Consider the following 13,689-nt stretch of genomic DNA (forward strand, 5'->3'; position numbering starts at 1 on the left):
CACGGCCTGGGCAGCCCCCTGCACGGTGCCCAGCACGCCCGCACTGCTGGCCAGGGCCACCACGGTCTGCTTCAGGCTGTTGAGGAGGGCGCTGCCCAGACCTAAACCAAGCAACTCTGGGTCAACCTGGTGACTAATGGCAGCATGCAACTGAAAGGACAAAAACAACGGTCACTTAGCGCCGAAAGCACGTGGGTTTCCAATCTCACTAAAAAAGACAGAGTACCTCCAATTGAGTTTTATTCAAAGATTAAAGGAAAAACCTCAAGGACGTGCATTTTTAAAAGTAGACTATAAACATTTTACCCAGAATGGCTGAAAACCCATGGTAAGGTCTTTTATGAGGAATATTTAATACCCAACTATAAATACTTACCTGGAAATACTTATGTACTCAAGAAGAACAGAGGTTAAACCATGTGGAAAACCCACCCCAACCATCTGCATCCAACACAGAAAAACAGCGAATATAATTTAACCTAAAAACTTTTAAAAAGACCCAGCCAGGCTGAGAGAATACGAGGTCCAAACCGGAACTCCCACAGACACACAGTGGAGCCAGGAGGCTAGGCTCTGCCAGCAGAACCAAGTCTCGGCCTTGAGACCCAAACTGACCACGATGGACTGACCATGAGCTTCCTGCCAGCCAGCCAGGGCCTGAGGGCAACACGCTGCCCAGCCCAGGCTGTGGGTAAAGGAGACCCTGCCTGGGCCGCTGTGGCTCGGCTGGTTGGGCGTCATCCCGTGAACCAAAGAGGTGGCGGGCTGGATTCCCGGTCAGAGCACGTGCCCAGGTTGTGGGCTCGATCCCCAGTAGGGGGCGTGCAGGAGGCATCCAATCTATGATTCTCTCATCATTGATGCTTCTCCCCCTCTCCCCCCCCCCTTCTCCCCTCCTCTCTGGAGTCAATAAATAGGTATTTTGAAGACACCCTTCAGCCGGGGCCAGTGTGGCTCAGCTGGCTGGAGCATCACCCTACACTGGAAGGCTGCGGGTTCGATTCCTACCAGGGCACATACCTTGGCTACGGCTCGATCCCCAGTTGGGGAGTCTACGGGAAGGCAACCAAGCGATGTTTCTCTCTACTTTGTGAGGAACATTTATTTCCTTGGCACGAAGCCATAGAATTACCAAAAAAAATAAGATCACCAAACATTCAAACATTTTCCTAGCAGTTCGACCGGCTAAAACCCCGCCCCCTCCTCTCATGAACGTCCCAACAAACACGGGGACATCCCTCCCACGGGGGGCGCGCTCCCACCTGCAACCGGAGCAGGTTCAGCGTGGCCACGGCCACGCACTCCTTCTCCTGGGGCGGCGGCCAGTCGGCGGTGCCGTCCATGCCCTCGCTCACTTGCCGCAGGAGCAGGTCCAGCTGCTCAAAGGTCCCCGAGCAGACGTCCACCACGAAAGGGACACGCAGGCCCACGGACCACTCGGAGCACGAGGACCAAGCGAAACTCTGCGGAGACACGAGAACCGAAGCTGCATCTACACATCCAGCGACCGGCCTGCTCCCCCCGCAGGAAATGACGGAGGACGGAACGGCCCCTGCAGGACCCAGGCCCGGACACACCCTCCCCTCCTACTCCACACCCACGAGTCCTGGCCGGTGGCGGGGGCACGGGAAATAAACGCGTGGCACACACACCAGAGAGCGAGACACGGCACAGGACGCACACACCGCGGTGGGCGGCGCAGAACCCACATCCACAGGTCCCAGCGCAGCCACACGCAGTACCTGGGCCGGCCCGCAGGCGATGCCGACGATGTGCTTGGTGTCCAGCCCGGGCAGCAGCGAGGGCTCCGGCTTGGTCTGGTGCAAGGTGTCGAAGTGCTGACACTGGTCGTTGTTCCCCCAGCTGTGCACCTCGCTGTCCTCCGTCAGAGCCAGGCAGTGGGTGGAGCCTGCGGCCACATCGATCACCTTCTTCCCTGGAAGGAAGAGAACGCGGCTAGCTTCACGCCTACGACTGCATGGCAGTACAGACACTTACCCCGGGCACTCGGGCACTCAGGCACTCAGGCAGCCGGGGCATCTCCTAACAGACAACGGGCTGCTCTAACGTTACGCCCAATTCACCTGCTTTGGCTAGTTACTAAAACTCGTCATGTCTTATGAGTTACAGTTTACTGAGACCTGCAGCCTGCGAATAAAATAATGCCAGGGCATAAAGAGAAGCTGTTGCTTTTTCCTCCTTATTCAGATTTTCAGCTTCAGAAAAAGACAAGTGTATTCTTTTAAATATATTTTTACTGACTTCAGAGAGGAAGGGAGAGGGAGAGACAGAAACATCCATGATGAGAGGGAAGCATGGATCGGCTGCCTCCTGCACGCCCCCTACTGGGGAGTGAGCCCGAAAGGGCAAAAGTGGTGAGGGCGACAAGTGTATTTTTATTAACTACTTGGTCACACTCTCCCGTCCCAAGGCACGGTCATGCCAAGGAGTCTCTGTTCTAAGAGCAGTTTTAGGGTCACAGCACACTCTCCCCAGGAGGCCCCCGTGACCAGTCCTCCTTTCTGCATGGACGCCCGCTGCTCCCACCCGGGTGTGCAGACGGCCTCCGCTCCAGGCAGCGCCCTGCTCCTCGGGGAAGCTCCTGGCACGTCTACGTGGGTCTCTCTCTGAGCTCTCCGTTCTGTTCCAACGACCCGTCCGCCCACACGGTAGCCAAGCTAACCCACTGTGGCCAGCTGATGAGTGACGCATGGTGCCAGCCTCAGAAAGCACCCTCTGATACTGGTAAACTGAACGAGCTTCCAATTCAATGTGGTGACAACAGATAGAGGCCATTTTCCATGTGTTCCCTATGCCTGTCACAAGGTGGCTACAGGCTCCTGATGAGGGTCCTTCATGGTGTTTCAGGTGAAGAGTAACCTAGAAACCTAAGTGTCACTAAGGAAACCGCCTTTAGAGCCTGAGGCTCCCGCCCGCTCACCTTGCAAGGCCTCCAGGAGCTTGGGGTAGCGCACATGCTCCTCGGTCCCGTGTCCGAGCCGCTGGTTGTCCCCTTTGCCCCAAGAGTACACCTGGCCGTCTTTCGTCAGAGCCACGGAGAACTGGCTCCCGCACCGAACTTTGACGACGTCCAGGTCCTGCAGCTTCTCGATCAGCTTGGGCGTTTTGCAGCCGTCGCTGCCCCCGCGGCCCAGCTTCCCGTAGTCCCCATCTCCCCAGGACCACACCTGACCTAGAGACACACGCCTCTCAGGACCAAGCCGCAGGTCTGCGTGGGACTTTAAATGCAGACAGCAATCCCCACAGCCCCCAGCCCCCAGATCCAGAACATGGATGAATACAGCTCGTGCTGCACGGGGCAGGGGGAGGGACCAAATGAAATCTAGTTTACACTTCCGCTAACGCAGAAGCAGCTGACCGGGGGAGAGCGTGGTTTCTTTGCATCTCACTACATGAGAGACAAAGCCCCAGCCCTGACAGAGTGAGCTCAAGGCCGTGCTTCCACCGAGACGGCGAAGCTCCCGCCCTCCCTCCGGGCAGCGGCCGGCCGCGGGCTCCACGCACCGTTGTCGGTCACGGCCAGGGGCTGGGCGTCCCCGCTGCCGCACGCCACGTCGATGACCTTCAGGCCCTTCAGCCCGGCGACCAGCATCGGGATGGCCTCGTCCTCACTGGAGCCTGCAAACACACCGGCTCCGTGACGGCCAGTCCCGCACCAGAGGCCCCCCTCAGGCTCGGTGGGCGCGGCGCCCACGCACCGTGGCCCAGGCGGCCATAGTTGCCGCGGCCCCAGGTGTACAGCTCGCCCTCGGCGGTGATGGCTGCGCTGTAGGTGCTCCCACAGGCGATGTGCACCACGTGCTTGCCGGCCTGCTTGCCGGAGAAGGCGGAGATCACCTTGGGCTCCTCCAGGGGCCTGTGGGGAGAGAAGCTGCTGCCTCCTACGCTTGTTACCGCAGAGCGGAGTCCCTGCCTGTGGAGCTTCACCCTGGGGCTGTCGGCCTCCTGCCACGAGGAGGGAGCGGAGACCTCCAACCCCTCCCTGGCGCTTGCTAAGCGAGCGCCCAATGCCACGCCCGTCGTCCGGCGGGAGGAGCGAAGCGGTGCTGCCAGATGCACAGTGAGGACGCACGGAGCTGTTCCAGACTGGCCTGACCCACCGTCACCCACAGCCCCACAGCGGGTGTTCCATGACTGACTTCTGACCCTGAGGACACACTGCGGTTCAGTTAGGGGGGAACCTCGTCACGCTGAAGACACAGGACTGGGGCTCTGCTCTGGAACACTCCACGGGGTGCAGAGTGTAGTGAAAGCGGGGACAGGAGTCGCAAGTGCTGCAGCGGGGGGAGATGCCACCCCGTGCCGGGCACCCTTGGCAGCGTCTCCAGCCCAGCCCTGTGTGTCGGAGCCGCTGGGAAACCCGGAGAGCGTGGGTAGAGGGCGGCTGCACGTACACGGTGTCCCCATGGCCCAGCCGGCCGCCGTCCCCGCAGCCCCAGGAGTACACCTCGCCAGTGGCGGCCAAGGCCAGGTAGTGGTGGCCGTCTGAGTGGGCAGCGATCTTCACGATGTTTCTGGAGGCAAGACCCTGGACCAGCTGCGGGGCCTAACGGACAAGCACAGGAAGGCGTGACCAGTGAGTGAGCCAGACAAGGAGCAGCACGCTCCCTGTGGTCCGCTGCCCACCCTACCAACCCCAACGACCCGGAAGGACCCGGCCTCCCAGCGAGCAGCGGTCACTAGGTCGAGGCGGAGAGCACCTCCTTGGACAGGAACTCGCTCGTCCCGACCTGCCACCGCCTCCCGGCCCGTCGCCCTCCTGGTCCCTGCCTGGCCCAGTCCCAGGAGCCTGCCCCGCGAGGCAGGTTATGAGTGGGAGCCTCGGTCGGGAGTGTCACCATGAGGATCCTTGATGATGGCAGCTAAGGGAGTCTGCCTCACGACCGTGACAAAAGGCTGTGACGAAGGTTTTAAACGTAACGAGGAACAGGCAACGAACAGACGCTTCCAACCTCTGGGCGTCGGCCGGAGGCACCCACCAGCGTGTCGCTGTTGTAGGCCTGCGTGTACACGCGGCCGTTGCGCGACAGGATCAGGAAGCGCTTCTCCGCACAGGCGATCTGCGTGACACCCAGGTTGGCCAGGCCTTTGCTCTGGATGGGACCGATGACGTTGGCGTAGCACTTCCATCCGATCAGCCCCCAGCCTATGACTTCCTGCACAGACCCCTGCGGGCGGCAAAAGAAGCACACGTTCTCTCGAGGGCAGCAGCAGAGCCAGGGAAAGACTGAGCACGTGCGGAGCGGGCAACTCAGAGCACGGAGCCCCTCGCACACCCACATCACCGCCCACCGACAAGACCATGTGCCCGAGTGGCTGTTTCCACAGCATTTACTTTTCAGAGCCCATGAAAGAGCAGTGCACACGGCCCGGCCAGTGTGCTCCATGGTCGGTGCACCGATGAACCAGGAGGTCACAGTGGTTTTCCCAGTCAGGGCACAGGCCCGGGTTGCGGGCTCACCCCCCTGCCCCGTGTCGGGTGTGCGAGAGGCAGCCGATCAGTGATTCTCTCTCATCGTTGACGTTTCTCTCTCTCTCTCTCCCTCTCCCCTCCCCTCGGAAATCAATAAAAATACATTAAACAAAGAGGAGGCGGGAAGGGGAGCGTGGAGCCAGAGGCTGAGCCAGCTCCCCACACCACACCGGCACACGGGGGTCGGGGGCACTAACGCGGGCATCGACAACGCCGGCGCCGCGCACCTTGTGGGACGTGGGGGAGCTGCACAGCGGCGGCATGCAGGGCGCAGCCAGGCGGTCCAGGTGGGCCATGGCCACCACGGCCGTCTGTCGCAGGTCGATGGCGAGCTCACTGTCTTGCGGGAGGACAAGGTACCGGAGGAAGCTCTCGTTGGGGCTCAGAGGGCCCGACAGCAGCTGGAAGGGAAGCACAGGCGACCTCAGGCCGTGATTCGCCATCGGCGAGCCTGCTCTCCGCCATCGGGGGAGAACCGTCACTGGCGCGCTGACACGACCCTGCACCCCCCCCGCACACGCAGCCGTGACACGCATGGCACCGCGCGCTCCGCACCCCAAGGGCCTCGGGACCCAAAGCAGCTTCGCAGGAACACGTGCTGCCCCACGACCGGCTTTGAGAACTGGAACAAAACCCACTTCTTGTCATCCCACTGCAGCACCTGCTGGAGGAGAGCTCGTGCTGCTGGCGCCTCCCTCACTCTCCGCCTGTGCGGGCGGAGCAGCCGCGCTCACGCCGCCTCGTGACACCAGAATCAGGCAGCTCTCCCCTGGAACAGCTATGGCTCTCAGAGAGGACCTCCCAGAGCGGCCGGGGGCAGGGGTCAGACCCAGGGCATGCTCGGCCACCAGCCTCCGCGTCCCCACGACCAGCGACCAACCCACGGACACATGCTCTGGCCTTGTTTGCAGAAGCCTAGCTCTGAGGACGACTGAGAAGTGAGGAGCCTCGTGAGGACACTCACCAGGGTGTCGCCCTCTGCGTGAGGGGCGTCCTTGCCGCAGAGCATGTTCTGGAACCGCTGCAGCAGGGGCAGGAGGGGGGCGCTGGTGCCCTGCGCGGACCGCTCGTTGTCCGTCTCCTGAGTCCCGCTGTCCCACAACTGAAGCAACAACAGGATGGCCGACAGCATTTGGCTGAAAGAGAAGATACCTTTATTCTCTAGAAAAGCAGATTCACTTTTTTGGCAATAGCCTGTCAAAAACAACAGCACGCAGGGCCAGCGTGGCTCAGCAGCTGAGTGACCCATGACCAAGGTCGGGGTTTGATTCCCGGTCAGGGCACATGCCCGGGTTGGGGGCTCCATCCCCAGTGTGGGGCATGCAGGAGGCAGCCCATCCATGTTTCTCTCTCTCCCTCTCCCTTCCTCTCTGAGATCAATAAAAATAGTTTTTTATGGGGCAGGTGTCCGGACAGGGAATCGAACTGGCGACCTATTGGTTCCTGGGTCAATGCTCAACCACTGAGTCACATTAGCTGGGCTCCCTTCCTCTCTCTCTTACAAAAAGAAAAGAAAAAGAAGGAACAATTCTGAGACTACTAGAAAGTTGAACACAAAACAGGAAGTACACAAAGCTGAGAGCACCCAGTGTGGAAAGAAGGGGCTCTTGGCCATAACCACAGAGGAGTCGGTGAAACGCGGAACGCACACCGAGCTTCCACGAGGCGTCTCCGGACGCGGGGCGCGGCCTCACCTCAGCGTGCCCCTCTGCACGGCCAGCTCCAGCAGCAGGGCCAGGGCCAGGTGCTGGTCCTGCAGGGGGATGCTGCCCGGCCCCTTGGTGCCAGGCGCCCCGTGAACATCCCTGAAACAGAGCAGAGGGTCAGGAACAGGCGAGGCAGAGCTCCAGAACATGCTGAACGGGATGTTCACGGCTCTCCCCGGGAGACGCGTATCTTCACCCCAGAGCCACGTGGCCGAGACCTGCTGCTGGGATTCCATCAGAGACCCAAGGGCACAGCGAACCTGTCGAGACACGTCTCCCACCAGAGCGCCGCGTCGGGTGCTGTCGGTGACTACAAGACACGGTCCAAGTCCCGCAGCGTGCCATCACCTGAGCTCCCCTCACATCACGCGTAGGGAAGTGTTAGAGCGCCTTCGGGAGGCAGGGACAGGGAAGGGACTCGAGTAGCAACAGTCCTCTCCCAACTGAAGGGCCAATTTCTAGAACCACCGCGAGTCGACGGGCAATAAGCCTGCGCTGATTTTTATCCGTCATCTAAGAAGTAACGTTAACTTTTCCTGGTTTCCAAATGGTAAGTGACACGTCTTCTTAACCAAGATGGGAAGGCGGTCTTCCAGCATCGCCAGTACAGCTCAACTTCTGAAATGACTCCACACCCACAGGCCCCAGCCCACGGCACGAGGAGAGCCAAGCCCATGGTCCTTGGGCGCCGGGACCACAGGCGGCCCTGCTTGTGGGAAAGGACACGGCAGTGACCTCGCAGTGTCTGTGCTGTGGACTCCGTACTGAGTGTGTGTGTGTCTGTGCTGCGGGCTCCGTACTGAGTGTGTGTCTGTGCTGCGGACTCAGTACTAAGTGTGTGTGCGACTGTGCTGCGGACTGAGTACTGAGTGTGTGTGTGTCTGTGCTGCGGGCTCCGTACTGAGTGTGTGTGTGTCTGTGCTGCGGACCCAGGACTGAGTGTGTGTCTGTGCTGCGGGCTCCGTACTGAGTGTGTGTGTGTCTGTGCTGTGGGCTCCGTACTGTGTGTGTGCGTCTGTGCTGCGGACCCAGTACTGAGGGTGTGTCTGTGCTGCGGACTCAGTACTAAGTGTGTGTGCGACTGTGCTGCGGACTGAGTACTGAGTGTGTGCGTGTCTGTGCTGCGGGCTCCGTACTGAGTGAGTGTGTGTCTGTGCTGCGGACCCAGGACTGAGTGTGTGTCTGTGCTGCGGGCTCCGCACTGAGTGTGTGTGTGTCTGTGCTGTGGGCTCCGTACTGTGTGTGTGCGTCTGTGCTGCGGACCCAGTACTGAGGGTGTGTCTGTGCTGCGGACTCAGTACTAAGTGTGTGTGCGACTGTGCTGCGGACTGAGTACTGAGTGTGTGCGTGTCTGTGCTGCGGGCTCCGTACTGAGTGAGTGTGTGTCTGTGCTGCGGACCCAGGACTGAGTGTGTGTCTGTGCTGCGGGCTCCGCACTGAGTGTGTGTGTGTCTGTGCTGTGGGCTCCGTACTGTGTGTGTGCGTCTGTGCTGCGGACCCAGTACTGAGGGTGTGTCTGTGCTGCGGACTCAGTACTAAGTGTGTGTGCGACTGTGCTGCGGACTGAGTACTGAGTGTGTGCGTGTCTGTGCTGCGGGCTCCGTACTGAGTGAGTGTGTGTCTGTGCTGCGGACCCAGGACTGAGTGTGTGTCTGTGCTGCGGGCTCCGCACTGAGTGTGTGTGTGTCTGTGCTGTGGGCTCCGTACTGTGTGTGTGCGTCTGTGCTGCGGACCCAGTACTGAGGGTGTGTCTGTGCTGCGGACTCAGTACTAAGTGTGTGTGCGACTGTGCTGCGGACTGAGTACTGAGTGTGTGCGTGTCTGTGCTGCGGGCTCCGTACTGAGTGAGTGTGTGTCTGTGCTGCGGACCCAGGACTGAGTGTGTGTCTGTGCTGCGGGCTCCGCACTGAGTGTGTGTGTGTCTGTGCTGTGGGCTCCGTACTGTGTGTGTGCGTCTGTGCTGCGGACCCAGTACTGAGGGTGTGTCTGTGCTGCGGACTCAGTACTAAGTGTGTGTGCGACTGTGCTGCGGACTGAGTACTGAGTGTGTGCGTGTCTGTGCTGCGGGCTCCGTACTGAGTGAGTGTGTGTCTGTGCTGCGGACCCAGGACTGAGTGTGTGTCTGTGCTGCGGGCTCCGCACTGAGTGTGTGTGTGTCTGTGCTGTGGGCTCCGTACTGTGTGTGTGCGTCTGTGCTGCGGACCCAGTACTGAGGGTGTGTCTGTGCTGCGGACTCAGTACTAAGTGTGTGTGCGACTGTGCTGCGGACTGAGTACTGAGTGTGTGCGTGTCTGTGCTGCGGGCTCCGTACTGAGTGAGTGTGTGTCTGTGCTGCGGACCCAGGACTGAGTGTGTGTCTGTGCTGCGGGCTCCGCACTGAGTGTGTGTGTGTCTGTGCTGTGGGCTCCGTACTGTGTGTGTGCGTCTGTGCTGCGGACCCAGTACTGAGGGTGTGTCTGTGCTGCGGACTCAGTACTAAGTGTGTGTGCGACTGTGCTGCGGACTGAGTACTGAGTGTGTGCGTGTCTGTGCTGCGGGCTCCGTACTGAGTGAGTGTGTGTCTGTGCTGCGGACCCAGGACTGAGTGTGTGTCTGTGCTGCGGGCTCCGCACTGAGTGTGTGTGTGTCTGTGCTGTGGGCTCCGTACTGTGTGTGTGCGTCTGTGCTGCGGACCCAGTACTGAGGGTGTGTCTGTGCTGCGGACTCAGTACTAAGTGTGTGTGCGACTGTGCTGCGGACTGAGTACTGAGTGTGTGCGTGTCTGTGCTGCGGGCTCCGTACTGAGTGAGTGTGTGTCTGTGCTGCGGACCCAGGACTGAGTGTGTGTCTGTGCTGCGGGCTCCGCACTGAGTGTGTGTGTGTCTGTGCTGTGGGCTCCGTACTGTGTGTGTGCGTCTGTGCTGCGGACCCAGTACTGAGGGTGTGTCTGTGCTGCGGACTCAGTACTAAGTGTGTGTGCGACTGTGCTGCGGACTGAGTACTGAGTGTGTGCGTGTCTGTGCTGCGGGCTCCGTACTGAGTGAGTGTGTGTCTGTGCTGCGGACCCAGGACTGAGTGTGTGTCTGTGCTGCGGGCTCCGCACTGAGTGTGTGTGTGTCTGTGCTGTGGGCTCCGTACTGTGTGTGTGCGTCTGTGCTGCGGACCCAGTACTGAGGGTGTGTCTGTGCTGCGGACTCAGTACTAAGTGTGTGTGCGACTGTGCTGCGGACTGAGTACTGAGTGTGTGCGTGTCTGTGCTGCGGGCTCCGTACTGAGTGAGTGTGTGTCTGTGCTGCGGACCCAGGACTGAGTGTGTGTCTGTGCTGCGGGCTCCGCACTGAGTGTGTGTGTGTCTGTGCTGCGGCCTCCGTACTGAGTGTGTGTGTGTCTTTAAAACCGTTAACAAAACACACGGCCCCCACGACCAGAGCTCAGGTCCAGCGGGAGACTCGGTGCAGGTGGAAGATGCCGTCTTGAGCAGTTGCTCAGTCCTACGCTGCCTCTTAAGACAACGCCCGTCACTCACAGAATGGCAGGCACGTTCTCAGGGGGAGGCACAATAGGGGCTCAAATACTTGACGAAAGGCTGAGCCCCGAATCCTAAAATGTGTGAAAATGAATTCCAAAAGCGCCTTCACATCCCAGCCCACTCCTGGGTCCATCAGGTGTGCAAAGCCGAACGTCTGAAAAGAGCCAAGATCTGGACCAGGGGCCTGAGAGGGTGGAGGGCACGCAGGAAGCCGCCTGCGGAGCCCTGGCAGCTACAGGCAGCCCGGAGGCAACGCCCAGCACAGGACAGAGCGCACGGCACCGCAGCGACCAGGCGTGTGCGGGGGCTGGAACGTCAGGGTCACTGTAGGTACATGACTGTCAACCACGTCACTGACACATGAAAAAGTAAAGCTACGAAGAAGGGGAGGAGACCGAGCTCGCCGCAGCGCGCAGGAAGACGTGCGGACTCACCCCGTCACGACGGACCGGAGGAAGCGGGTCGCTCTCTCCACCACCTCCAGCCACACGGCGGACACGGTGCTCTCGTCGAAGAGCGAGGCCTCAGGCAGGGCTCGCAGGGCGTCCAGGGACTCCTGCAGCAGCTCGCTGCACAGGTCCGCGTCCTCCCCTGGGCACACGCGCGCGTCAGGGAGGCCACCCGGTCCTGGGCGGCCCGAGCCCTCACACAGGGGCCCCCACCCACACTGTCAACCCCCCCTTCTCCTCGCCATGAGCCACTGCAGGGACTCCAGAGACCAAAGTTAAAGTCGTCCCCAAGGCAATTCTGCACTTTACGGCTCTCCCAGGAGCAAGTCTAACTTCTGGTTCTCCTAGAAAGTACGTCAGGTCTGAGGCCTGGCAGGGGTTTCTGCACATTTTTAAGAAGCACAGACCTTTTCTCCGGCATGAACAAAGCCTAGGAGGCACCGACAGCCCCTGGCATGGGCCCCAGCCACGTGGGGGGACAGTGAGGAGAGCAGCTGAGCCTGAGCGCAGGCAGCAACCCCGGGCACCTACCTGACCGCCAGGCCCTGCGCAGGAACGCAAAGGCGAAGGACAGGGCAGCTCGGGACCCAACTCTTGCCAGTCCTTCCACCCCTTTGCCTGTGGGCCGGGAGCTGGGGAGACACAGGGGGGACAGCTGGTCAGTCAGAGGAGGAGCGCACTGAATCAAGGGTGCATACCCAACGGGGCCAATGGGTTTCTTTAGATGGCAGGCTCACCAGGGACTTCCAGTTTCGTGGTTTTTTAAAACTTTTACCAAATGCTCCTTGTAAAGGACAAGTATTCTCTTTCAGGAACAGAAAAAAGAAATTTAAAAAGGTTTGAGCCCTGGCTGGTGTGCTCAGTGGGTTGGAACACCGTCCCAGACACACACATAACGGTGACAGGTTCCACTCCCGGGCAGGGCACCTGCACCTGCAGGAGTAGCCAACTGATGTTTCTCTCTCTCTCCCCCACCCTCTCTCTAAAAATCAATAAAAATGTTTAAAAAGGCTTAGAAGAAAACAAAGGCTGAAATAATGGTGCGGGCTGAGCCTGTTGCTGTAGAGCGAACTGGCGAAGCCATGGTCCAAACGAGAGGAAGCCTCCAGAGGGGGAGGAAAAGGAGCTTCGCACATGCATGAGGCCTGTCCCCGCAGACCCAGCTCCCCTGCACGGCAGCCGCCTCCACGCGGCCCAGGATGGGTCCTCACTCGGGGTTACCTTTTCTTGTCCACAGAAGGCAAACAACCGCCGCTGCTCTTCCACTTGACCTTGGCGCTCTCCTGGGCCACGGCTCTGTTCAGGGCGATGAAGTAGCGCTCCAGGATGACCAGCCGCTGCCGGAGCCTCAGGGCGGACAGGGTGCTGGTGGCCGCCTGCACGGCCAGGGCCTGCTGCTCCTTCACCAGCACGGAGAGACACTCCTTCAGCTCCCCCACGTCTGGAAAACACAACGGGGACCCCGCCCTCAGCAGCCGGGCACAGGCTGTAACGAATGGTGACGGCGCAGGGCCCACCCGCGAGCACCTCAGACAAACCCAGGGCTCAGCCTGCGCAGCCGAGGAGACCGGGAGCCCTCGCGGCCACCATCCGGCAGGGCTGTGTGTTTCCTGGGGAGGACACGGAGGCACAGAGAACTCCCAGTCACCAGGTGAGGAGGACGCGCAGGGGGACCACGCTCAGCCACCGTGGTAGACTGACTCTCTGTAAACGTGGCATAAATGTTCTCAACACAAAATCGTAAAGTTAGTCATTGTCAGCAGCACATTTTCTAGAGAGAGAGAAAATCTCTACCCATTATTTCCATGTTATGAAACCAAATTCAAAATAAAATACTGTCTCTTGCCCTAAACGGTTTGCATCCGTAGGTTGGGCACAGTCCCATGCACCAGGAGGTCACTGGCTCAGTGGTTAGAGCAGCAGCCCGTGTACGGAACCGTGCTGGGTTCGATTCCTGGTCAAGGGCACATGCCTGAGTTGCAGGTTCAATCCCAGGCTCCTGTTGGGGCATGTGCAGGAGGCAACCAATCGATGTGTCTCTCTCACATCCATGTTTCTCCCCCCTCCCCCGCCCCCCACACTCTCTCTAAAAATCAATGAAGAAAATATCCTCGGCTGGTAACAAAAACACAAAGGGGTGAAGCTGGCCCTGACGGGGTGGCACAGCTGGTTGGAGCGTCGTCCCAAACACGAAAGGTTGCAGGTTCGACCCCCCGTCACGGCACACACTGAGGTTGTGGGTTAGATCCCCAGAGGGGGCAGGTAAGGGAGGCAACCGGTGGATGTTTCTCTCTCACATCACTGCTTCTCTCTCTCCCCCCGGCCTTATTCTCTAAGAATCAATAAACATCCTCAGGTGAGGATTTAAAAAAAGAGAGAGAGAGCCTCTAAAAAGAGTTTAGAGTGCTGGGAAATGGAGAAAGAGATCCTTCTTGCTCCCTGAAATTGTCACCATTTTCATGAGCCCCAGGCTTCCTGATTCCCCCTTTTCTGGCTCCCCTCCTTGCTCCCATTCCACACCCCCACCTTGCG

At 59.8% G+C, this 13,689-nt stretch overlaps 1 protein-coding gene across 1 annotated transcript in view; it reads right to left on the minus strand.

Annotated features, from left to right (window-relative positions):
• The window catches only part of HERC2 (HECT and RLD domain containing E3 ubiquitin protein ligase 2), a 78,990-nt gene that overhangs the window by 59,773 nt on the left and 5,528 nt on the right, over positions 1-13,689 (minus strand). The window contains 14 exon segments of the mRNA XM_015562992.1: positions 1-150; positions 1,263-1,463; positions 1,743-1,936; positions 2,942-3,193; positions 3,526-3,639; positions 3,720-3,877; positions 4,416-4,567; positions 5,001-5,189; positions 5,722-5,895; positions 6,459-6,630; positions 7,189-7,299; positions 11,143-11,299; positions 11,689-11,789; positions 12,379-12,598. The exon segment at positions 1-150 is cut by the window's left edge and continues 22 nt beyond it. Of these exon segments, the coding sequence (XP_015418478.1) occupies positions 1-150; positions 1,263-1,463; positions 1,743-1,936; positions 2,942-3,193; positions 3,526-3,639; positions 3,720-3,877; positions 4,416-4,567; positions 5,001-5,189; positions 5,722-5,895; positions 6,459-6,630; positions 7,189-7,299; positions 11,143-11,299; positions 11,689-11,789; positions 12,379-12,598 (2,345 nt within the window).

The sequence above is a fragment of the Myotis davidii genome, unplaced genomic scaffold (genome assembly GCF_000327345.1).
Source record: "Myotis davidii unplaced genomic scaffold, ASM32734v1 scaffold811, whole genome shotgun sequence".
In the NCBI taxonomy this organism is placed as follows: Eukaryota; Metazoa; Chordata; class Mammalia; order Chiroptera; family Vespertilionidae; genus Myotis; species Myotis davidii.